This window comes from Lepidothrix coronata, unplaced genomic scaffold, assembly GCF_001604755.1.
Source record: "Lepidothrix coronata isolate B3197 unplaced genomic scaffold, Lepidothrix_coronata-1.0 Scaffold135, whole genome shotgun sequence".
Taxonomy (NCBI): domain Eukaryota; kingdom Metazoa; phylum Chordata; class Aves; order Passeriformes; family Pipridae; genus Lepidothrix; species Lepidothrix coronata.
In genome coordinates this window covers 2,330,827-2,355,790 of record NW_016690315.1, presented here as the reverse complement: position 1 = coordinate 2,355,790, position 24,964 = coordinate 2,330,827, and the positions used below count along the sequence as shown (strand labels likewise).

General features: G+C 37.3%; 1 protein-coding gene across 3 annotated transcripts in view; it reads right to left on the bottom strand.

The window, feature by feature from the left end:
* The window catches only part of LOC108503304 (interleukin-1 receptor accessory protein-like 1), a 666,680-nt gene that overhangs the window by 243,447 nt on the left and 398,269 nt on the right, over positions 1–24,964 (bottom strand). For all 3 annotated transcript variants that reach the window (XM_017827163.1, XM_017827164.1, XM_017827165.1), the window contains one exon: positions 1,266–1,452. In XM_017827163.1, the coding sequence (XP_017682652.1) occupies positions 1,266–1,452 (187 nt within the window). The remainder of the gene's footprint in view (positions 1–1,265; positions 1,453–24,964) is intronic.

The following is a 24,964-nucleotide window of genomic DNA, read 5'->3' as shown; positions in this document are numbered from 1 at the left end:
AATATAACACTTCAGTGACTGTGTTGTTACACTTAAAATGGACCACTGTTTACAATGCTGCTCAAAGCTAAGGGGGCTAGGCAACAGCCCAGGTTAGTTATAAACTGTGTATACACTAAACATCTAAAAATACAGTTCATTTAGGTGTTGATTAAAAAGAAAAAAGACTGGAATTTTATCAGCTGATTTAATATTTGTGCCTCTGTCAAGAACAAAGAGTTGATTCCTTTGGTTTTCTTTTGACATTAGTTTGCTGAGTGGCTCCCATTTAATTTATGTATTTACCGTTACACTTATGCCTGTGATCTATTACTTTTATACTGCCATTAGCTAGGCAGGCAAGGATTTTTATATTGCCAGCAGCTTCAGGCAAGGATTATTTTTTTTCTTCTTAATAATTATTTTTTACATTATAACAAAAAAATTTAGAGAACTTAGAAAATGTGAGTTTTTAATCTACAAAAATATTGTATTACAAACACAAAATCCAAGATGAGAATAAACAAATAATTGGTTACATTTCTCCTATTTTAGATATGCTGAAAGTTAATTTGAACCATATCTCTCTAGGCCACAAAATTTCCCTTATTAGATAGCATAGCCTTGTAAACCATAATTAATAGCATTTATATTATCGTGTAAATTATCACACTTCAGAAAAATAATTAGAATGTATACCAGTGCATACTTAAACTAGGACTTCCTATATACACAGACATCTGTAAAGGTCTATGCAGGTAAAATACACAGAACATAAATTTCCAATTTACTGAGCGGTTTGGGGTCTTTAAATAGAGAACTGGAGTACTGAGTATTTCATGTAGATAGTAAGAATTGAAGAACTCAAACTGCTGTTCATGGAAGTTCCAGTGCACTACACACAGGGGGCACTATCTGCAAGAACTTAGCCTTTAAGTAAAGATCTAGAAATCAGTACGTATAGTAAAATTAAAAAAATGAAATTATATTTGCAAATATAACCTCAGCTCATGCAGAAATCAAAGTTTTGATAGTATACGCTGAATTTCATGCTGCAAAATTAAGCCATTAATTCAGGTAAGAGCATGCACAGATATCTTATAAAGTTTACCAAAGGAAGCATTTGAATCTCTCTCAATTAGTTTGTTCTTCTCTATCATTGATTCTGCTGTCTGTTCTTTACAAATTTTAAAACAATCAAAGTTTCATAACAAATTTAGATCATGAAAATCAAAAGAACACTGCATAGTATCTTTTTGAAGGTATAGATCGATTGCATTCCTTACCTTATACCACAGAATTTCAGGCTCCCTAAATGGAAATAAAAAATCCTCAATTTCAGGGCATGAGATTTCCTTGCTTTTGCTAAGTTCAGCTTTCTCAAAATATTTCATCTTTGAATTGTAGCAGAGTCCAGTGTCATTTTCACCCACCGTCAGCGAAATGGACACTTTCATACAGTAAGTTGAGTTTCTGTAATGCAATAAAAACAGAAAGAAAAGTCTAATATAAATAAAAAGAATAATTGCCAATGCACATGACATTGTTTTTCATCCCAAGAAAAAATTAGAAAATTTAGTGTGTATTTTATAGCTGTTCATCATAATTTTGCTTCTTTCTCACCAGTAATGACAATATTTAGAAGGTGCTGATTTGCCCTAGCCTATGACTAAAGGTTTATTTCTCCCTTTCATCAAAATCTTTCTAATATTAGTGTCCTTACTGTGTATTTGAACAATTTCCCCAAAAATAAGTAAACAATAACAGATCCATGTATTTACCAGTGAAACTATACAACCAACTTGCTCACAGACACCGTTTTGGCAGCTCTCAGGAGGGAAGGGATCATACTGTAATACTACAGGCAAATGACAAATTGGAATTAGAGCCCCACACCAAGAGCCACCTATTCATCAGCTCTGAGCATTCCTTAAATGGGAAGTGGTGGCCTTTTTGCAGACTTTAATTAAAAAGAGTCTTGTGACCCTTTTAATCATACAAGGAAGGATGTTTCAACCTAACACAGACCAACTTGTTTACTTTAGCCTTTAATCCCCACATCCCAGGACAAAATGTTGTTTCTGCATTACCTACAGCCTGCATTAGTTTGTGCTCTCTCCTGAAACTTATTACTGACTCTGCTCCTGGATGTTGATAAGCCAGGCAACCAGAGAGTAGGAAACATTGTCTGCCTTCCCACATTTCACTGTGTGATTTAATTAGGCTCAGAGACAAAATTACTTAAAATGTATTTATTTATTTATTTATTTACATTTGAGTTTCCAGGTGGGCAGTAAATGAGTGTGTAAAGTTGAGTACTCCCCAGGAACACATTGTGACAATGCAAGATTTCTCTCCGAATGTTTTGTAAATGCATTTGACCCTTGATTTGCTGAATGAGGATCCTGCAGAGAACACCAAGGAAACATTCATCTCCTTATCTCCATTCTCAGGCTTTATGAGCTGATTATTATTTACAACAGAATCCGGTGTATCAGACATGAGAGAATCTCAAAGATCCATTTCTTAATATCTGTTTCATTTCTCTGTTCAGTAAGACAGAACAGAAATTCTTAAGGATAAAGAATAAGAATACTTAATTCAAAGAACTCTAGAGTCCAATTTTTGTAGAGAAAATGTAACCCTGAGCATTACGTTTTGTTCATGTTACTGAACCTCATGATTTAAGTATTTCTAAAAGGACCTAGCAGGGTGAAAAACAAACAAACAAACAAACAAAAAAATGACACTTAACTGTCCTTCCATTCTCTGAGAAAACAAGGTAAGTAAAATTGTCACATAGGGATCTTTCAAAATTCAGAGTACATTGTGCAAAAATTATGATTTGATGTTTTGATCTACTAGAAAACTCTGTTCTGAAACAGTGACAATGTCAATTGCCAGACATAGAATTCCTTCTGGTGCACATCCACGTTTCCATCGCAACAGCAGATCCTTTACCAGATGCAGCTAAGGCTTTCTGCTCCATAAGAGAAGTATTTTGGAAATATCCCAGAATGTTTAAGTTCATTGTTTGAAGATGATATTTCTAAACTGTCAGACAAAAGGTACTAAAAACTTTGGGGTGGATTCTTTGTTAGCTGACAAAGAATTTGAATGTTTCTTTCAAAAGTCTAAAGTATCATCAAAAGAACCTAAAGTTCCAGATGTCCACTGGTGAGACAGACTTTCTTATTCTGATTCCAAATACAAACTGCACTGTCATTATGACTCATACTCCGTGTCAGAAACCAAGGGTGTTGGTTTGAAACAAAACTCAGAATGACACAGAAGGCAGAGCTACACAAACAGTATGAGCAAAGGAAACCAAGCTAATGGGCTCAGAGAACAGAAACAGAGAAAGAAAATTAAGTAGCCTCCAGGTGGGAATGAAGAAGAATAAGAAGAAGAAAGAGGAGGTGCATTTGCTGATTACAGCTAGAGCATGAAGGATACAGTAGATGTCAAAACTCTCAGGTAACAGAAAAAGTAGCAGGCAGCAGAGCCCTCTGGCAAGCATGCATATACAGAAGAGGGTAAAAACTGTTCATGTGTTAGAATTAAGAAAATTTTCTGTTTTTCTGGAGGTACCAGATAAGAAACGCAAAACTATACAATAATCCTCACTTCATGAGCTAAAGGTATTTTAATAACCTGTATTAGCTAAAATAACTGTGCTTTAACTCATCACATGATACTTTTGGGGGGGTTCTTTCATTTGTTTGCCTGTTTTTTTTTTTTCTGAATATGGTAATAAGAAGTGACAAGTTAGTCGATTTTTTGTTCTCTAATTAGTCCAGTCACAAATGTAGTGTACAATTTGCTAGAACCTTTTAGTACATATAAGTGAAATTTTCCATTTTCTTCTTTTATTCAATAGATTTTCAAGCACTACAATAGTGAGACCTAAACAGTACAAAATACAAAAACAGGAAGCAAGAATCTCTTTGGGGATTTTTATTTAAGATAACACATCCATTTAAATCTTAAAAAGAAGTTAATATAACAGGTAATTTGACAGAGAGAAAAGGAGGGGGAAGAAGATGAGGCAGTGGGGGAAACAGACAAAAGAAAATATATGGATCAAGAACAGCTTCTCTAAACTTTAGCACTTGCAATATTGACATCTAAATTTAAAGGAATTGCTTAGAAAACTAAGCACTTAAACCATGATTTCTTTCTAAAATACATCTCTGAAATGGGCCAGGTGGGTTACTCTTATGAAACTATGGTTTTTTTCCTCCAAAAAAAACACTGGTAATTGTCAGTCTCCTCTTCAGCCTCACCAGAGAGAGCTCAGGAGTGGATTTATACAGCTCAGTACTCCCCAGGCAGCATCCCTCATCATCTCTATCCATGACAGAAGGGAAACTGGGACTCTACCCATTGCTTGTCCACTCTGGTGGTTTGCCATCATGCTATTTAACATGGTAAACAAACTGAAGAATAAACAGGAAGCCAAAAAAATCTCTTCTACGTTTTCCCTCATCATACCAACTGAGTTGGAAAAGTAACTTTATTTCCAACTCCTCGTAAACTGGACATTAAAAAGAAAGTCTGACAAAACTCTTTTCTTCACAGCTTTGTTTTAAATTTTAATAAGTGAACATAGCCACTGACGTCAATATCCATTTTCTATAAATGGTCCATCCCATTTCTGGAGGAAACTTTTGTTGACTTCATTAATTAGTTTTTTCATGGTTTTGTAGACACAATTTTGTCCTTTTTCAGTCCAAGTAACTTCTGTTAGAATTATTTGGATGCCTGAAAGCTGGAGAGTAAAGCATTCATTCAAGAGAGAAACAAAAACACGTTATTGATAATCTACTCGTGCTCTTGGCCAGTAGCTCCAAAGGCTCTTTGTGAGCTTTAAAACTTTAGCACAAAAATTTTTAAAGCCTCTACATAGCAGCGGGGTTGTTTGAGGACATGCCTGAGGCCTTGGGCCACATGGTGAGTGAGGAAGGCCAGCATATCATGCTGCAGCCAGAATTGCTATCGTGCACTGAGGTCCCGTTGGTGGCAGGATCTGATGCCCCCAGCAGTCTGTGGCTTCCGGACCATTTGCTCAGGACAGCAGTTCACAAACTTTATATGCAAAATTCCCTTCTGGTGGGTTTGGTTTTGGTTTGCTTGTTGTTCTTGTTTGGTTTTTTTCCCCCCAAACTCTGGAATGGCTGACTGCCACACTCCTGGCTCCGACAGCTGAAATTACAGATTACCTTTTCCACAAAGCTTCCGGAGCCAACTGAGCTGCCAGTGCTGGGGCAGTGCTTCAGGCATGGGGAAGAGAGAAGAGAAGTGGAAGGAGGTGGACAGAAGTCGGCTGGAATTTTCCTCTGTGCTTTAGAAATTATCTCCTTCTTCCATACCCTGGGGGGCCAACCCAGTTTGAAAACTGCTTTTGACCTCAATTGAATTACATAAGCACTGATTTCTTCCCTCGAGGGTCACCTAATTATGTGCATGATACTATGAAATAACCCAGTGCACACGAACCTCCAGGACTATTTGAATATCAATGCTCTGCATGATACTTGTTGTAATAGGTTTGAATTAGTCACACCAGAAAATATTGTTTGGTTTTAATGCCTGTTTCCATCCTTGGAAGCCAAAAGCTTCACATTTTATCTTCTTCTGACACAAGTGGCACATGTTGCCATCCCAAGTTTCCTCTCCAAGCCTGTCAGAAGAGGATGTCAAAGTACAAAGTCTAACTGCATTAGAATAACACTTGCCTTGTGTTAAAGGGAGCTACTGACTGATGTGAAAGGCCTTTTATTGATGTTCTGAACAATAAAAATTAAATAAAAATTAGCCTTTAGAAAGGGAATTTAATTTTCTTATCCTCAATATACCTTAAAGCTGCTTTTGCGAGTAAACTAGAAAAAACATATGTGTAAATGTTTATGTTATTGACTTTTTTGAATGATCTCTGTCTTTTTTGTAGTCTAAGTGAAATCTTTTCCTTTACAAGAGCTGGAATCAATCAGATATTGATTTTCAGGTTTTAATAAAACATCACTTTCTCAGGAATGCTTGGACAAAATTATGTCATTAATCTTAATTAAGAACTTGTACTGGCAATTATATGGAAAGCAAAATTACATAAATTACATAAAATTAACTACTTTCCCTATCAAACCTTTTCTTTGAAATTAAAACTTCTTTTCAGATAAAATAAAAAAAAAAAAGCCATATTCTTATGGTTCAGGAATATAAAATTTTTTCTATAATGCAACTCTGTACTCCTACAGTATACAAATCTAAATACATTTCACTTGAAATTAAAGCTTTTTTACAGATAACTTTCAAAGAAAAGTCTCGTATTCTTACAACATCTGTTGCTATAATCTATGTCTATACATACATGCTTATAAATCAGTCATATTAGGAATTCCAATAATTGTAAAAGTAATCAGACAGAGTATGTGCTTCAAGAAAGTTACTAAATAAAGATTTAAAAAGCATATAAATACTACACCTGTATGTTATTCACCGTGAATAACAGTGAATTTTAAAAACAACTTCCTTTTAAAATATATTATATGGAAACTCCTGCAGAGAATAGCACTTACATATGGATTGCAAGTAAAAATTTTAGAGGTTGTTAAAAAGGATAGGAATAAATCAAAAAAGCATTGTACTGCACACAGTGTAAATGGTGAGTAAAATATGGATTATCACTAGTCTGAATTTAATAGTACATTTAATATTTTAGTGCTACTTACAAATTTAGTGCTAAATTAGCTACGCATTTCAGTAAGGCTTCCCAGGATCGTTAGTGAGAAAATTTTGGGCCAGTGAGTCATGAAGTGCTAAAATGGAGATGTGTCAGAATGATACTAAATATTTTCACTGCAGTAGATCGATGTATATTACCAAAAGAGACAGAAGTATAAAAAGCTGTGAAGTGTACCCTTACAGATGAAAATCCCTTTAGCTTTCTACAAACTGCAGTAGGGAGATAATACCTTAGCATGAAACGCCTCTAGGTATACTATCTCCTCATAATTCAGGAGATGATGGCACTTGCTTTTTCTTGGGAACCAATGAGCATGAAAAAGAATAATTTTTATACCTTACTTAGTACCATGTGTCAGAATAGCAGAAATGCAGTACTGTGGCTTCTTTGGAAAATTACAAGTTAATAGTTTTATTATTCCTCCAATTTGTTTCATTTTTAGAATCACTGAATCTCAAAACGGTTGAGATTGGAAGGGAGCTTTGGATGTCATCTGGTCCAACCCCCTGATCAAGCAGGGTCACCTTGCCCAGGAGCATGTCCAGATTGCTTTTGAACATCAACAGGGATGGAGACTCCACACCCCTCCTGAGCAAAGTGTTCCAGGTACAGTCACTGTTATGGCAAAAAGTGTTTCCTGATGTTCAGAAGGAATACTCTGTTTCAGTTTGTGCCCATTGCCTCTGGTCCTGTCACCAGGCAACACTGAAAAGAGCCAGGCTCCCTCCTCAGATATGTGTATACATCAGTGAGATGCACCTATGCCCTCTCTTCTCAAGGCTAAACAGTCCCAGCTCTCTCAGCCTGTGCTCATAGGAAAGATTCACTTGTTCCTTGATCATCCTCATGCACCTTCACTGGTCGCTGTCCATGTTTCTCTTGCACCAGGGAGTTCGAAACTAAACATTATACTACAGGTGTGGTCTCACCATTGTTGAGTAAAGAGGAAGGGCCATCTCTCTCAGTGTGCTGGCAATGCTTTGTCTAATGGAGCCGAGGTCGTTATTGGTCTTTTTTTTTGCTGCTGGGGCACATTGCTGGTTCATACTCAATGTGGTTTTCACCAGAACCCCCAGGTCCCCTCCTTCAGAGTTGCATATATTGTTGTTCATGGCACATCTGTTTTCTCAGGTGGTTTTTCACTTGTAGGGGGTGGAGAGGAACTGTTAAACAAAAATACTTTTCCCTAGTATTATATAAAAGGGACAGAAAAATCCATGCAGTTGGTATGAGAATGACTGGGAAAAATGCATACTTATTGAAGGTAGAGGCCCTTAGAATTGTTGACTGTTTGGTGCAACTGTGCATGCTTGAGCAGCTGTGCTTCTGTGTTCAGGAACAACCAAGTGTTATTACATCCCGATGACTCAGAAGGTCATCGAATACTGGAATGTCTTTATCACCAAATCATCCCTCTTGCAAATGCAATCGGCCTTCTTTTGTAGCACTAACACTGAAAATATTATTGAAAACAAAGATGCTGCTGAATGGCTCCTCCTTGTTCCCTTTCTTTCCTTGCTGAACTTACAGAAGTGCAACCTACAGTTCTCAGCTAAAGGCAGATCCTGTTGTTCAGTCTCAAATACTAAGTTAGAATCTTCTGTTCAGCTGTTGAGCAGCTGCATTAAGAACATCCCTTGAAGCTGTCTGTCTTGTTTCTAAATGATTAGATATGTATCTCTTGCTAACTCTGCATGAGTGTGTTCTTTTCTGAAGAGATTTCTCATGTTCCATTATCAGTTACTCATTAAAGGTAGATATGGACAGAGATATCCAACAATTATGACATTTATTACACATATTAGAAGAATTACATTTGTACATGAATAAGGTTCCCTTGAAGATCTCTCCAAAACTGTTTCTCATACCTACCCAGTAAAAATGGGAATATTTGAAAAATCATCACATTTATTCGGTTACTGCTTCAAGGCTAACTGTTTCCTAGCATACTGATGCCACTTCCCCAGACTCCCGAAAATTCTCTAATGGGATTTCATTACAACCCTGAACTAAAAAAGTAAATAATTCCCATACTTATGACTTTTACATTTGTAAAAAAACCCCAACAAACCAAAACCAACCAAACACACGCACACGCACACGCACACACATGGACACGCAAGAAAAACAAACAAACAAACCCCCAAGATCTCAACACACCAGTTTTAGTTATACTTGTTTTAGTCTACTTTCCTAAGAAGAAACAACAATTCAGAAATCAGTCAGTCTTCTTTACCAGTTGCAGGATTAAAAAGAAGGTAGAATGACATCTCATAGATGAATGTAAGAGCATTGCTGTGGGCAGGTTGAGCTAGAACTCAAAGTAGCATTTCTGCAGAAGAGGCAGGTTTTGGCAACGCTTAACCTGCTACCAGAGCAGAACTTTGGAAATGTGCAAGAATTTTAATGAAATTTATACAATTGAAGACCTCAGAGTAAGTCCTGAATTTTCAAATGAGAAATCCACTAAATGCAGAAAGGGCAGAAGGATTTGAAGAAACAAATCATTAAACAAAGGAATATAATACAATTTTGAATTGTCCTTCATCTGAGGACTATAAAGTACAGGAGAAACTTATCTATTAATCATTTTTGACTGTGTTCATAAGAACAGCCTTACCACAAAATAGTTTCCAAAATTGCCTGAGTGTGATCTGTAACAAAATGATAAATAGTTTTAAGTCACTCAAATTTAATCTCTAAAACATGATTCAGATCCACTTAAGGCTGTAGCTGAAGATCAGAATCATGGAAGCTCAAGCAACAGAAACCAATATTCAAATCATGTTCATATCAACAGCATTCCTGAAGACAAATATAGGCAAGCAAGGACTTCCACCCATCCCAGCTACCTACTCTGCCCAGTGTTGAAAGTGTTAGTTCTCCTAAAAGAAGCCTCCAGAGCTTCTTTCCAGTTTGAATGTCTGTCCTTAAATGTACTAAAAGCCATCTTTATATCCACACATTCAAAGGAAAGTGTAGGAAAATTAACAGCTTTACAGAGAAGAAAACAGGGCTCAGTGAGCCATTTTAGATAAATGCTATTCAAGGATCCCTTGGAACTATTTTCTTGAAGAGGCTGGGACAGCCAAAGGGACACACTTTTTGTTGTAAGGCTCTCAAACCATGAGTTGTGACTCCATGCTAAATAATTATTAATTCTCTTCCTCTGCAGCATCCCCAAATAAATTAATTCTTGTTTTCCTCATCTCTTAACATAACGTGAAAAACCGACAGCTGTGAACCTTCACTCTCCTGATGCTACGTTTCCATCTCCAGTGGCAAAGCCCAAGTAGAGCATGACACATTTGAGAATTCAGCAGAGCCTCAAGTTTCAAGTATATGAAATCATACTCTTCCTTGTCTCATATTATTACCAACCATCAGGGTAATCAACTGACCTGAAAATCAAAAGGTTACAGAGGCTTCAGCTGCCCAAACAAATGGTATGAGGATAAGGCACAGGCAGCTGCCAGACACCACAGCTATATATTTTCATTTCTTGATTTAGTTTTCAAGCTTGCTGCTACCTCTCATCCTCAGAAGTATGAATCATCAAGAATATCCAGACACAAAAATCCAAAGTCATGTGAACAGTGGCAATATGAATATATGAAAGCATTTCTATGCAGATAGCTTTAAATAATTTCACCTAAGTGTGCCCATGTAAGGGCATGAAAATGAAGTTTGCTTTACACATTTTAATTCACATCTCAAACAAAAAGGTAAACTGAACAAGTTTAAATGCATTTCAGATAATTAAAATCCCTTCTTTTTCACTTGGACCATGACACAACATTTATGTGCCAGTGTCTTTGTACAATACCTTTCAGCACGGATGTAGGAGGGGCAGTAGGAGAGACCTCTCTCACATGTTGTTTGCTGGCAGAGGTCTCACAGAAGAATCCACTTCATTTGTCAGAAATGCAGAATCCAGGACCTCCACTTCGGCTTGTCTGGCTGCTTCCTCCTGTACCAGCACACAGCTTCCAGCTGGTCTGGTACTGCCAGCTTAATCATCTGCTGGTTTTGTGACCTAGCTACACTCCCAAATTCCCCACTATCTAAATATAGGAATAGCTGTATTACACAATTTAGTTCATTTTATAAATACACTTGCCATCAGTTTTTATAATTGGTAGAGAATGAATGAATATATAAACTCCTTCTGAATAGAAAATTTAACTTATATTTTCATTTATGTACCATATATTCTGGTTTATGTTTTTGTTTCTGCAATCTATGTCAGTCACACTTTTTTCTTTGTGTTGGGAAAGAACAAAGAGAATCTGTGAATTCCTGTATTGATTAAACACTTTGTCACATTTTGCCTGGATGAATTAATATCTATTTGCAAGTATTTTAATATTCAGAACAATTTAGATTAAATAGCTATTTTCTTGACATCTGTTCAAGAACATGACTTGTGCTTAGACTCATGATGTCTTTGCTGGAGTCAGCTGAATCTAGTAACCAGATAGAGATCTGGAAGGGATACTAAGTAAGTTTGCAGATGATACAAAACTGGGAGGAGCTCTTGATTCTCTTGAAGGCAGGGAGGCCCAGCAGAGGGACCTCCACAAATTAGAGGGCTGAGCAATCCAACCATCTGAAGTTTAACAGGGGGAAGTGTCAGATTCTGCACCGGGGACAGGGCAACGCTGGATGTTTGTACAGACTGGGGAATGAGATGCTGGAAAGCAGTGTCATGGAAAGGGACCTGGGTGTCCTGGTCGATGCCAAGTTGACTATGAGTGAGCAGTGCCCTGACAGCCAGGAGAGCCAACTGTGTCCTGGGGGGGATCAGGCAAAGCATCCCCAGCCGGTCGAGGGAGGGGATTGTCTCGCTCTGCTCTGCACTGGTGTGGCCTCACCTTGAATATTGTGGCAGTTTTGGGTGCCACAATACAAGAAAGATATTAAGCTATAAGAGAATAATAATCAGAAAAATCTGTTTCTTTCTGAGACACTCATGAGTTTTTTATTTTGTAACAGCTTGTTAAGGGAAATCTTCCATTGTAATTATGGATCAGCAACTGCTACTCCATAATACTGATGCTTTCTGTAAAATTTCTCTCTCCTTCCTCTTTTCTTTTCTTTTTTTTTTTTTTTGAGGAGAAAAATAACTTATAAATATTTCACTTTCCAGTTTCCAACAGTGAAATGCTGAGATCTTGAATTAGAGCAGAAATTGTAGTACACCAAAGAAAATATAAAAGTGTTTTGTTGAACTGTGAAAGGCACTGATGTAACATAAACGTTTTGACAAACATGATTATGAAGTCTTCATATTATATTTTTCTTCTTTCTTCTGCTGGTTGAAATTTATGAGAGACTCTTGCTACTATTGAGAGCAATAGCAGAAGCCCTACAGTCTTCAGTCTACAGAGGCAGATTTTTCCTTTTTAGACATACTGATTGTGTGTTAGTGACAAGAACATCATTATTGTTAATGTAAAATGTGTTGAGAATAGAATATTTGGCCCTTAAGAATTTATTTGCACCTTCTTTAAGGTTCCACATTAAGTTACCAACTTCTTCTGTTGTTGCACTAAATAATTTTCTAAGTAGCTAATTTTTGAACCTCAGTCGTTACAAAATACCAACAGCTGTATTACAGCAGTTAATCAAATGCATAGATACATGTATAATGTAAATGTAAATTGCCTCAGAAATGAAGGCTATGTTACCAGAAGTGGAACAATAAATAGAAGTTTTCTATATTTTATGTATGTTTGAATGAGGAAATGGATAAAGTCATTTCTTATAGCAGTCAAAATATCTGAAACAGTTTTATGTAGAACGCCAGGACTCAAAAATATGTTAAAATATATTGCAGAATAAAAGTAAACATCAATTTAATGTGTGATAGCTCTGATAGACATTAGTGTTACCCCAAGAGCCCTTTAGCATGACAGCAGCCCAGTCTATTATTATGAAAATAAAACTGTCATAAAACTAAAGTTGTTTTCACAGCATAAAAACACTCATAGGAAAACAGTATGAGAATAGCTTTCCTAGTTTCATATGTATTTTTTTTAGTTTTTCAGCTGTTTCGCAATGTGTTTTAGTGATATTACTCTTCCGCAGTAAACATAGGAACTGCAAAAAAACATAATAAACCAAATCAAACTTCACCTATAATTATTAGCACATGAATCTTGTTTGTTACAGCAAGATACCGGTTCAGTACAAATATAACTTGTTCCTTATTCCTGCAGCTTCTAATTTCAGATTACTGACCTAAATCAAACTATTAGGATGACTAAAATCCATAAATTTTGGGGGTTGGAAGTCGTTTCTTCAAAGCATCAGCATACACAATTATTTAAACAAGATGTGTGTTTGAGGGAGAAGCCATATCCCATGGTTATACTTTGTTTAGAAATAATTGAGGTTGTCCTATCTGTCACTATTCATAATGTAGTCCCAGAAAGCTCTTGAATTTTTGGGGACTGTCCCTCCTTTTTTAGATTTTATCATCTAGATTATTTCTCATTTATAGAGAAGATAGACTGGACATAAAAAAAAGTAAGTCTGATTTGGGTAGATTTTACTTTTTTGAGTGGATTTCCTCAAATTTTGTGCTACCTAATACAGTTTTATGTGAGGGGTTATGAATGTCCCTGCAGAGAACAGAATTTTTTTTTTTTTTTGGTGGGGAAAAGCTGTGTAATGGAGTTCTGTTCCCATATCAGCTCAGTGACAGCTCATCATTACTTTGTGACTGAAGGCTGTGCTGAACGCTCAGTAGAATGGGGCTTATTCTGTTGACAAAGCAGAATTTTTCCACAATTTGCTGAACTGCCTCACCAGAGGAGGGGTAGGCTGCCTGTTCCAGCACATAGATTCCTGTAAGACAGTTCCCTACTGTAGTTCATTGCACAGCTAGGCTCATGGCTTTAATAAAAATATCATCTGTAGTGATTTCAGACAGCAAGACGGTATGTGATATCCAGAAGCAGAGGAAAGTCCCTACAGTGGCATGCAGCATATGCACATTTATATCTAGATATTTAATGTTAGAAAACTAGGAGAACTTTTACAAATTTCCTTATACAAGCATTGTCTTGATTATGCCATTAATGACAAAAAATAGGATGGCCTTGACTTAAATGATTACTATGAACCTTTACCTTTCTGTGTACTTACATTATGACTAAGTTATTTGATTATAATTTATTTTTCACTGTGAACTTAACTCATTAACATGCCCGGCATAGACTAGTATTTCCAAATGTTTAACATTTCAAACTGTGACACACACCTTTGAATACTTTCAAACATTATTCTCCATTAGTAAATCTCATTGGATGAGTTGAAATCCAGAGATGTGGCATGCCATGGCGAGGCTCAGGGGCCCTATATGCAGCATGGTATATCCTGAGGCAGGAAAGAAAAAGGGAAAGGGGAAAAAGGGGGAAAGGAGAGGAAAAAGAGGGGGAAAAGGAAGCTACTTCAGGGCAGCAAGAAGTCTTATTATTTTCCAGAATGTCCCTAGGGCTACTGAAGCCCTCAATTTAAAATAGAGTCATCGAGAGATCCTGTATATAAAATCTAGCTCAAAAGAGAAGAGTTGTTACATAAACCCTACATCCTCTCTCCACACCAAAAAAAATCCATGAATAAGATTGTTTTTGTGGGGAAAGTGTCAGATCTAACTGCAGCACCACTAAAATATCATTCTTTTATCACTTGCCCTCATTTCAGTTTTAATAAGCTCTCTTGGCTCTCTTATCTTTTTATGTTCACTTCATAGCAATTAAACAGAAATGCAAATGTCATACTCATTTTTATATCAGTGTCTCTTATAAGCTGAAATAAAGTCAGCAAATTATATATTTGTTAAATGATCTGTCAATTTTTTGTCAACAAAATCTAGCTAATATGAAGATAACGCCTGTATATGTACCATATGTGTGTTTGCATGTTTTATAAACACAGGAAGAATATTAGTTACAATTCTAGCAGAACTTCTAAGGAAGCATTAAACTTTGAAAGCTCAAATCAGTTAAATCAGGCAGGAAAAGAGTTTATGAATATTCAGTTTGGATTTCAAAACAGATGCTCTATTTGACCATTATAAAAATTACCACTTTTTTTATTCACTAAATACAAACATCCAGTAAAATGATATTGTGTTCACACCAATATCTGAAAACTGCTTTAATTCAGATGTGTTTTCATACAGCCATCTTCCCTCTTTAAAGGGAAATCTCATCATAGGAAAAAAAAACACAAGAAAATTCAGATATATTTTTCTTTGGTTTTGTCTGAAATAAATACAGCAATCCAGTCGAGAAATGGAGAGTATAGCACACAAAATAATTCAGTAATCATTTATCTTGAACAATGAACAACATGCTGTTATAATGATGACAGCTGATCACTACGACTAGTAGAAAAAATCTCACCCAAAGTACGAGAGGTACACTTTGAGATTAGACATAATCTGACACAGAACCCCATCCATCTCCAGCTCAGGTATTTGCCTCTGACCTCAACCAAAGGCAGCCAAGTGTTTCACACTCTCTAATACATTTACCTCATCATCTGTTAAGTGTAAAAGTGTTTATCTGCAGAGGAAGAACTAAAACAGAAAGAATATGTTCCCACTCCTCACAAATAGTAATATGACTAAATATCACAAAAATAATTTAAATCTGGATCTGAACACTCACCTTCCAATATCAAGTCTATTTCTAAATTAATGTGTTACATGATGAAGGAGTCAGAAAGATTATATGACAGAAAAACCTACATTCCTATTTCATTTGCAGCATCCTCATGACTTACCATTTTCTCCTCCACTTGTTCAGTCTTTAGACAAACTATTTGTAGCTATGTATAAACAGCAGGGTGGTAATAAAACAGCATCAAGGACATAGCAGGAGTGAAAGCAAGATCCAGGTAGACTAAATAGCAGAGACTAAGACTGTCAAACAGCAACACATGAGGGCAGATTAGAAGAACCAACCAAAAAAAAGGGCTATATTTATTTTATATGGTGATAGTAAGCAGAGGTGGTCTCTGTGAGAAGAGACAAGGGCTGATCCATGTCAGAAAAACCCTGTTCCAGCTGTCTCCAACAGATCTACCTCAGGACACAGCTGAACCTGGCAGCCAAGCTGGCCATGCCTGTAGGAAAGTTTCTTTAAGACTGCATTTAAGGAAAACCACTTTGCAGCTGCTGTGAGAAAGGACTGAGAAACAGCACTGCAGACATTAAGCATGGTGAAAAAGAAAGGGGAAAAGGTTTGCTAGGTGCTGGAGCAGACTCCCCTGGAACCCATGGAAAAGACCATGGTGATGCAGGTTGTCCCCCTGTAGCTCATGGAGGATCATATTGGAGCATAAATCCACCTGCTGTCCATGGAGAACCCCAAGCTGGAGCAGGTGGACATGCCATGGAGGAAGAGGCCTGTGAAGATCCTATACAGAAGCAGGTTTTCTGGGCAAGAGCTGCGTCCCATGGAGGACACATGAGTGATGGACTGAAATGTCAGCAATGTCTTAAATATTGTCAAAATCATAGAAAGACTTTTTGTCAAACTACAAGGAAGTAACTGCCTGTCTGCAACCACTGAAGCCTGACTGGAATTTGGACTGTGAAGGGGGACTTGAGATAAGACTATTGTCTAATCATCTCTGGTCTGAGGAGAAGTAAACAAGGCCTAGGGGTGATGTAGGAGAAGGGTTTTGGGTGTGTGGTGGTAAAATCTCTCCACACCAAACCGAAGGAGTAAATCCCTGCTCCGGGAAGACCCCATACACATAGGATATTCACTTGAAAGGCAGCTAAGAAGGGGTTGTAAATCATCAAAGATCCCCAAAGCAACCCCCCCAACTCGTTCCTGAAGCCTTCCACCGCTAGAGGACTGCATGTGATCCAAGTGACGTAACAAATCCAGAGCCTGTCACAAGAGACTGTAAAGTTTCCCCCCTGCCCCGCCCATCATGGGAAGTGACTGGGCATCTCCTGAACATATATTAATCCATTGGACTCTATGTTTTGTGGAACCCTCATCACCAAGAAGACCAGAAGAACCGGACTGATGGGATGCTGCTGGGTTCCATAGTGGGGATACATTTTCTATTTTAATCTCTCTCTGTCACTTCCTTTCTTTCCCCTCCTCCTTTTTTCTATCTCTTTCTAGCTGTCTTTCTCTGCCTCACATTCACCATTAAATAAAACCCATACTATTGACTTTGGCATCCGGTCTCATTTGCACCTTAATTCGGGTAGAAGCATTTCTAATAATTTTAATAACTGGATCATAACGTCATGCTAGAGCAATCTGTTCCTGAAGGACTGTGCCTTGTGGAAAGGACCCATGCGGAGTAAATCTTGAAGAACCACAGCCCACAGAAGGACCTAAATTGGTTACCCTTATGAAGGACTGTATCCCATGAAAGGGGCCCCACACTGGAGCAGGGTAAAAGTGTGAGGAGGAAGGAATGGCAGAGATGAACTGTTATGAACTGATGGCAACCTTCATTTCCCATCCCCATGTGCCACACTGGTTTGGTGGGGAAAAGGTAGAGGAGTTGAGAAGGAATGATGCTGAGCCTGGGGAGAAGGAGGAGACTGGGGAAAGCTGTTCTTAGTTTTGTCTTTGTTTCTCACAATCCTACACTATTTTTTTTTAAATTGAGAATAAATTAAATTGATTTTTCCCAAGTCGAGTCTTGTTTTCCCATGAAGATATTTGGCAAGTTATCTCCTTGTATTCATCTTTACCAACAAGCTTTTTCATCTTATTTTTCCCTCTATACTGTTGAGAGAGTAGAGTGAGAGAGCAGCTGGGTGGGCATATGGCAGCCAGCCCAGTTTAATGCACCACAGAGGCAAATCATTAACTTCTTACTGGCCCTGAAAGTAATTTTGAATCTCAAAGGTATGAGAAAAAAAATCATTTCAATTTTTACTGCTGCTTAATTCTCTCATGATATTTTATTAGTTATATTATTAGTTATACTATCCTTCTCAGCAATACCCTCATACATTAAAAATTACTTTGTTTTAGATAGGCTATTATACATTGTAATCATCAAAAATTAGACATGAGTTGCATCATTTTCTGCAGAGTTACAGAACTAACACAAAGAAGACATGGTAGGCAGGAGCATTACTTGTTTAAGCGCTGCTTTTGGAGACTAGACAAGAACATCACTTTGATGTACAAGACCAAGTTTTTTTGAATACTAAAAGGCAGAAAAAGACCATAAAATGTAGCATGACTGAAAATCTGTCTTTAAAAAGACCAGAATAAAACTGCTTTGCAAAAGAAATTGTTTGAATCAAATGGAGGGGGTCACTATGTGTTTAGAAAGGACTATAAAAGGACTATACCTAGAGCTGTCTGAAGCCAGAGCTCTTTTCTAAATTTGAAGTAATTTATTTTGTCTTTTAATTTTTAAAGGTGTATGTCCTGCTTTCTCTTTATCTGGACAATGACTGACATTTTATCTTTGTCTTCCTTTTTTAAAAATCTGCACTACATCAATAGCAAAAACATCTTGAATGTTATCTTCATCTGTCATATAATGTGATGAACAGACAAATAAATTCAGATTCACACTAATTCTCTCAAATGCTTTCCAAGACACTGGTAGCACTGGCTCAAAGGCTCTGTGCCTGGACTTAGAGGAGTAGCTGTAGGTAAAGAGCCACATCTCCGGTATTAAACAGTTTGTAGTTAGAAAACGTAGGTTTTTGTTAGAATACTTGATGCTTTTCAAAATTAATTTCAACCTTTATTTCTGCAAATATAATAACAGTAACAAGAAAAACAGTGAACAACTAAAAGGCACAAAAGTAATTCTAATCAACAGATCATCCAAAATAAATCACTCCAAAAGGCATGAGCAATGCTCCTTAGCCCTACTTTGATGTTGTTATTCAAACACATTGCATCTCTCTGTGAAAATTCTATTTCATTTAATCTTATATTCTAATTAACAAACAGGAGTAACTGAAAAGGAGGCCAAGTGGCATTACTGTACAGCAGAACTAGCACAGTTACTGCTTTAGGTCCCGAGAGGTAGCAGTGTTACACTGCATGCAAACAATCTGGCCTGCTCCCCAGGGAAGAAGACTGAGGGGGACATAGCATTCTGTATTTCTGAAAGGTTTAACCAAGGGTTTGGATGCTTTCATTGTTTAGCCAAATGAAGCAACTTGGATGCAGCTGTTATTTACTGAGCAGGCTGGCCTCTATGATCTCTTTAATAGGTCACAGATACTCAACAGTAGAGGCACATAAATCTTTGCAACAGAACACGGATTTTACAAATTATGTCTCTCTACACATCAGTTTTAAACCTTCTCTTACAAATTACTTTATACTGAAAGTAAACAGAAACCTAGTATTTTTTTCATGTAGTTCAAGTCTTATAATTGTAAGATATTATTTATATTCTAGTAGTGTCAAATTCTCCTGTCAAAATGAATGCCTCTCTATTTTAGGTGTTGTTTATAAACATGCAAGAAAAAAGCCCATGACTGAAAATCTTACATAAGAAAAGAACAGACCTTTCATAAAGAGGAGGAAGAGCATTTAAGACACAAAGTTACATGTTTCACAAAACTTTTTTTTAATTGAAAAAATTAATAAGGACATGTGTGGTTAGGCTGTAGCTGGTGACAGGTAGATCGAGGAAAAAACCCTGAACTTTTAAAGTGTTTGAAACATTTTGTATCTTGAGGAGAAGCAGAATGTAGTCAGGGTGGGCAGAAGGGCTGGCAGGAGGAGAGGCCCAGAGGAAGCCCGGCTCAGAGATGAATGATTTCTGAAGCATCACAGAAAAGGATTAAGGTCACTTTGTTCCTGATTTAAAGTTGGTTGCAGTGAATAGGAACTTTTCCACTTAGTCCCACTGACTCAGAGCAGGGCTGTTTTTTAGTAAGTTTCTTTCCTGCCTGAGGAGGAAGAAAAGGTGGAATAAATTCTTTAAGAAGCCAGTCAGCTTGCAACTGTGTGCCTTCACAGGGGCTTAATTAGACTTCATGTCTCCTCGGCTCACCCTGCAAGAGCCAATATTGGAAACAGGAGTATAAAATCTCCTGAGTCATCTCCGTGCAACAAGCCCTGGAAATGCCATAACATTGGTGCTCTGAGAACATCACACAGAGGGGCCAGCATTGCCTCATGTAAACAAGACCTAGAACTTCTGTTTGAGGCTGTTTCTTAGGCTGCACTTCTGAGGCTTTCAATTTCCCAAGTGAAAAAAAATCTTGTTATTGATACAGGGGTAGGGAATTGGAGTCTTAAGGAAACTGTTTCTTTCATGCAAGTAGTCAGGAGAAGCTGATGCATAATATCCTCGCTTCCAACAGCACTTTTGTCCGAAGAGCTGAGAAGAGAAAAATAAAACCCTTCAAATAATATTAAATTAGTTTACAAAATAAATCCATGAGAAGTTGCTGCAGAGCATAAAGACTACTTACACATTTTCAGTAGAGAGGAACGGTATCAGCTGCAACACGAAGTGGAGAGTGTCCTCCAGAAACAAATAGAAAAATATGTGTCTGGGTGTTTAAGTTACAATTAAGTAAGCATCTCAGGAGACACAGGTTAAAGAGAGATTTACACTTCCAGACAGCATATTTATATAATGGGAAAGACAATAGAGAGAAGATAAGGAGAATACAGAGAGGATGTGGCAAAGACATCCTAAGATAACCTGCCTCTGTGGAATACATTTTTAAACTCCTTCATCCATCACATTAGTGAAAATGCTATGACTATACAATTTCTTGTTTTCAAAGAAATTAAACAAAATAGCCTTTCAAGCAGAGAGAAAAAAACCTCACTTTGAGAATTATTGCCTGTATAAGCAACTGTTACTCAAATTTCTTACATATGGTGCCAAGAGAAGAATATGCTTCTTCAGACATATTATAGTACAGTGCATTATTGTGTGATTTCAACAGTCAGATATTTATTTCTTGAATTCTGTTCAGAAGAGTACATATGCCAAAGATGAGCAGATTTGAAAGTTACTTAAAACAGCCAAAGCTAACAGAGTAAAGATGCATACACCAATATAAAACCCCACCCAAAAAAATAATTGTTGTGTACACAGACACAAAATCATATAGGACATACTATAATAAACAATCTTTAGTGACTGCAGGTAGACATTTCTATATCAAAATTCCTTCTCTTTGACCTTATAATAAGAAATTTATACCTGTAGATAGAATGTTATCTGTTCATTCTGGCTTTAGAATTCAGCATGTTTTTACATGAAAATGTGCAATTATTAACTGGTCAGATAGTTATCAATAGTAAGGATAAATGCCAAAGCTTGGGGATTATTAAAAAATCATTAAAGAGATAAGACTCATATTGTCATCAAGAAATATTGAAAACTCACTTTGAAACCTTTCAAAATTTAATTTGATATTTTGCATAAACAAGGAAACTGACATTTTGAAAACATAAAAATGACATTAATGTCTGTAGTTAATTTATAAAGAATATATTAAGTTCAGTAAAACAGTGAGCAAACATTTGAGAGGTGAGGGACTTGAATAAGTTTCCCCAAGATGAGTTAACAATAAGGTTTATTTGGCCTTTCCTGAACATTTCCATGAGTATGCATTTTTCAGTGTTAAAACTGCAACAGATTAACAGTGAGTTAAATATCATTTTGAACCATGAAATCCATATTCCACTCCCAAAAAGAAACCAAATCAAAAGAGTGCCTGTAAAGCAAAATCTGCAGCCTTTTAAAGTCTGTGTCAGGGAACTAAAAGTCTCTTTAGTAGCTTTTTGAGTATTGCTATTATTAGATGGAGAAATTTCAGAAGGAATGGTGCACTAGGAATTCTCACAGGCAGTTGAAACACAGTATTTTTCTAACTACTAAAATTCCTCATCGGCTTGTGAATTTCTTCCAGGGGAAATTGTGTATATGGTTAATATTACACAGTACTTTACTAGCATAGTCTGAATTCTACTCTTTTTTTGATCTCCCTGCCATCCTCAGATCAGGGATTTAACTATCAAATCCACAGGCAAATGTGTACAGTGTAGCTTCGAGTTCAGCCTGGAGAAGAAGAGACTAAGGGGAGACCTCATTGCAGGTACAACTTCTTTGTGAGGGGAAGAGGAGGGGCAGGCACTGATCTCTTCTCCCTGGTGGACAGAACAGCCTGAAGTTGTGTCAGGGGAGGTTTAGGTCAGATATTAGAAAGAGGTTCTTCACCCAGAGGGTGGTTGGGTGCTGGAACAGGTTCCCCAGGGAAGTGGCCACAACAGCAAGCCTGACAGAGTTCAAGAAATGTTTGTATGATACTCTCAGGCAGGCAGTGTGACTCTTGGGGATGGTCCTGTGCAGGGCCAGGAGTTGGACTTGGTGATCTGGATGGGTACCTTCCGACTCAGCATGTTCTGATTCTGTGAGTCTGTGAATCTTTGTCTTGGATCTGCTGAGGGAATTGTTTTAGGATGTGAAAGTATGTGTAATCTAACCATAGAAAATTGGAAAAAACACTGTAGCATTTAAGAAAATAATAGCTAAGGATTTTCAAAGGAAACACACTACCATGAAAGTTGTGATATCTTAAACAAACAAATACACACACACTAAACAAACCAAAATAAAACCTGGAACAAAGGAAGCCTGAGTGCCTGAGGATCAGCCCACCTCAAGGAGCAACATAGGCCAACTTTTCCCTAGCCAATGTCTACTTCACCATCAGCATCACATGCATCTGGAGTCTCTTTGGTGTTGAGAATAAAGCTTAACACATTCTATCAGAAATATACTAAAGCTTGGTACTGCCAATTGTCTACTGTATACACTGGGCAATAAACAACAGCTGTTAGTTATTGCTTCTCTGTGCTCCTAACTTGTACATACATTGCATGCAGAGTCTGCACACAGCAGAAGATATCTTACTGAGTGTGACTCACTGACAGGTAATTTCTCTCTCCATAGGAAAGAGTTCTCTGTAAAATTGAGTGCAATTTTTGCAAAATATAATTCACCATATTTTTAGATACATATGGGGTCTTTTGAAGATCTAGACTTTATTTGTATATACAAACATAACAAACGTTATCAGTCAATCTACAATAAAGTGACTGAGGAAAACCACTTCCCATATGAATTTTAGGCATACTTATTAATTTTCTCATTCTAGTCACTTCCAAAAGTTTTTGTCCATGAAAGATTATCAGGTATCCTATTTTGGCACCTGTGGAATAAGCACTTTTGGTTTTCTTCCTACCGGCATCAGGTCTTATAAGCCACATATGGAATCATAGTTACTAACTCTATACAGACATTCAAAAATTATTCTGGCATTTTATTTGACCACAGCAAACACAGAATCACAGAATTATAGAATCACTTATATTGAGAAAGACTCCTAAGACTATTGAGTCCAACCACCAACTTAGTATTGCCAAGTCCATCATTGAATCATGACCCTAAATACCACATCTAATATGTCTGAAATCTTCATAAATCTTCATATTGCATCAGACTACCTAGAAAATAAGGAACATAATCACTAGCATCTGAATAATTTTTTGTCCACTCCATATTTCTGTTTCTTTTTCTTTATTTCTTTTTCTTAAGTAATAATAATTACAAAATCCTGATGACTATATGCTGTCCATTAAGACAGAAGAAAGTAACAGTTCGAATCAACTAATATCCTGAAGGATATCCTGTCTACTTACACAGAAGTCATCGCTATATTTATCAGACCCATTATATACCTCAAACTGTGTGCTTGTGTACTGTGTATTGTGAAAACTGTTTCTTCTGGTATTATTCTTCTCTGAGCATATACTTGTGACTGCAACTCCTATTGATTTTCCCAGTTCGGGACAGGAATCAGGCTGTACAAAGAAGTTCTCTATTATCTCCCTTCATTCCTTAAATAAGGAAAGGGAAAGCAGCTTGGGAAAATCAAATCATCATGTGAGATAAATTGTGAAAAAAAAGGAAGAGGAATGAGGGTGAAAAAATAAATATTAGGGATGTCCAAGGATGTGACATAAGAAGAGAACAGAAGTGAGACTGTGGTATCTCCCCACTCCTGCCTTCCGCTGTCCCACGCTTCTTCCCTTTTATCCTACTGTGGGCCAGCTTTTTAAGGCAAGGAGGAGGTGCAAGAGTTGATAGGTTTTCAAAGGGAAATAAAAATTGGAAAAAATCCCAACAAACAAACAAACAAAAAAACAGAGAAGAAAAGCACAGCCAGCAACTCAACCAGAGGTCCAAGAGAATACAGGAAGGAGCTACGAAGCCGGGTGATCCATACATGTGTGCAGCAGGGCTGTCTGTGATCCATACATGTGTGCAAGACAGTTGTAAGTCAGATCCTGTGAGGAATGCCATGGATTTGCACCTATTGTTCCAAGAGGATTTTCCATTTTATACTCTTGAGTTAACTCTACCATTACCCAGGTCACGGTGTTCATGGAGCTTGCCCACTGAAGCGCTCTTCTCTGAAGAAGGGGACAGGACCCAGGAGTGAGGAAACAGAACATAACACACACAGACGTGCAGAAGGGTTTCTAAAGGGCTATTTGGGATCTGACCCAAATATCTGAGTGACAAAGTGGGTGACACAGCACGAACTAAGGTAGCTTTGAACGCCTGAAAAAGATGCCCCATGGTGTGGGTGGGGATTGCTTTCCCCCGGAAAACCCCAGGCACAGGGCAGGACCGCAAATTCAAGGAGGTCCCTACATCTCAGAGCAAAGGGTGGGGGACTTGTCAGAGTCTATGAGTACCCATAGACTTCATCGTAGTGTGAAGAACCTAGAGAAAGGATGCTCTATTGCCAGTTCTGCCCAAGTTTGTTTGCAGTAAGAGAAAGAGAAAACCTGACTGAAACTCATATAGGAGATGATGGAACTCTTTCCACTTTTCTTCTCATTCATTCTTAGTTGTTTGACCCCATTTATGGATAGGAAGGAACAGAAAGAATAGATAGATCAATCAATAGATAGATAAATAGTTGTATCTTCTTTTTAAAGCATCATCCTCTCAACTGCAAGTCATCAAGTCCATCTTTAAATTCTGGTGAATGAACTGTTTCTTATTCTGTCTTTCATTTAACCACCTACTGAAACATTCATGTTAACCCCACCCTTGCAAACACTTCTCAGTGCAACAGAGTCATATTCTGGATAATTTTTTAACTCCTTACAATAATTTCTGTTACACAGGAGCAAAAAATAATAAAAAGTGAAAGGTTACAAGAAGTGT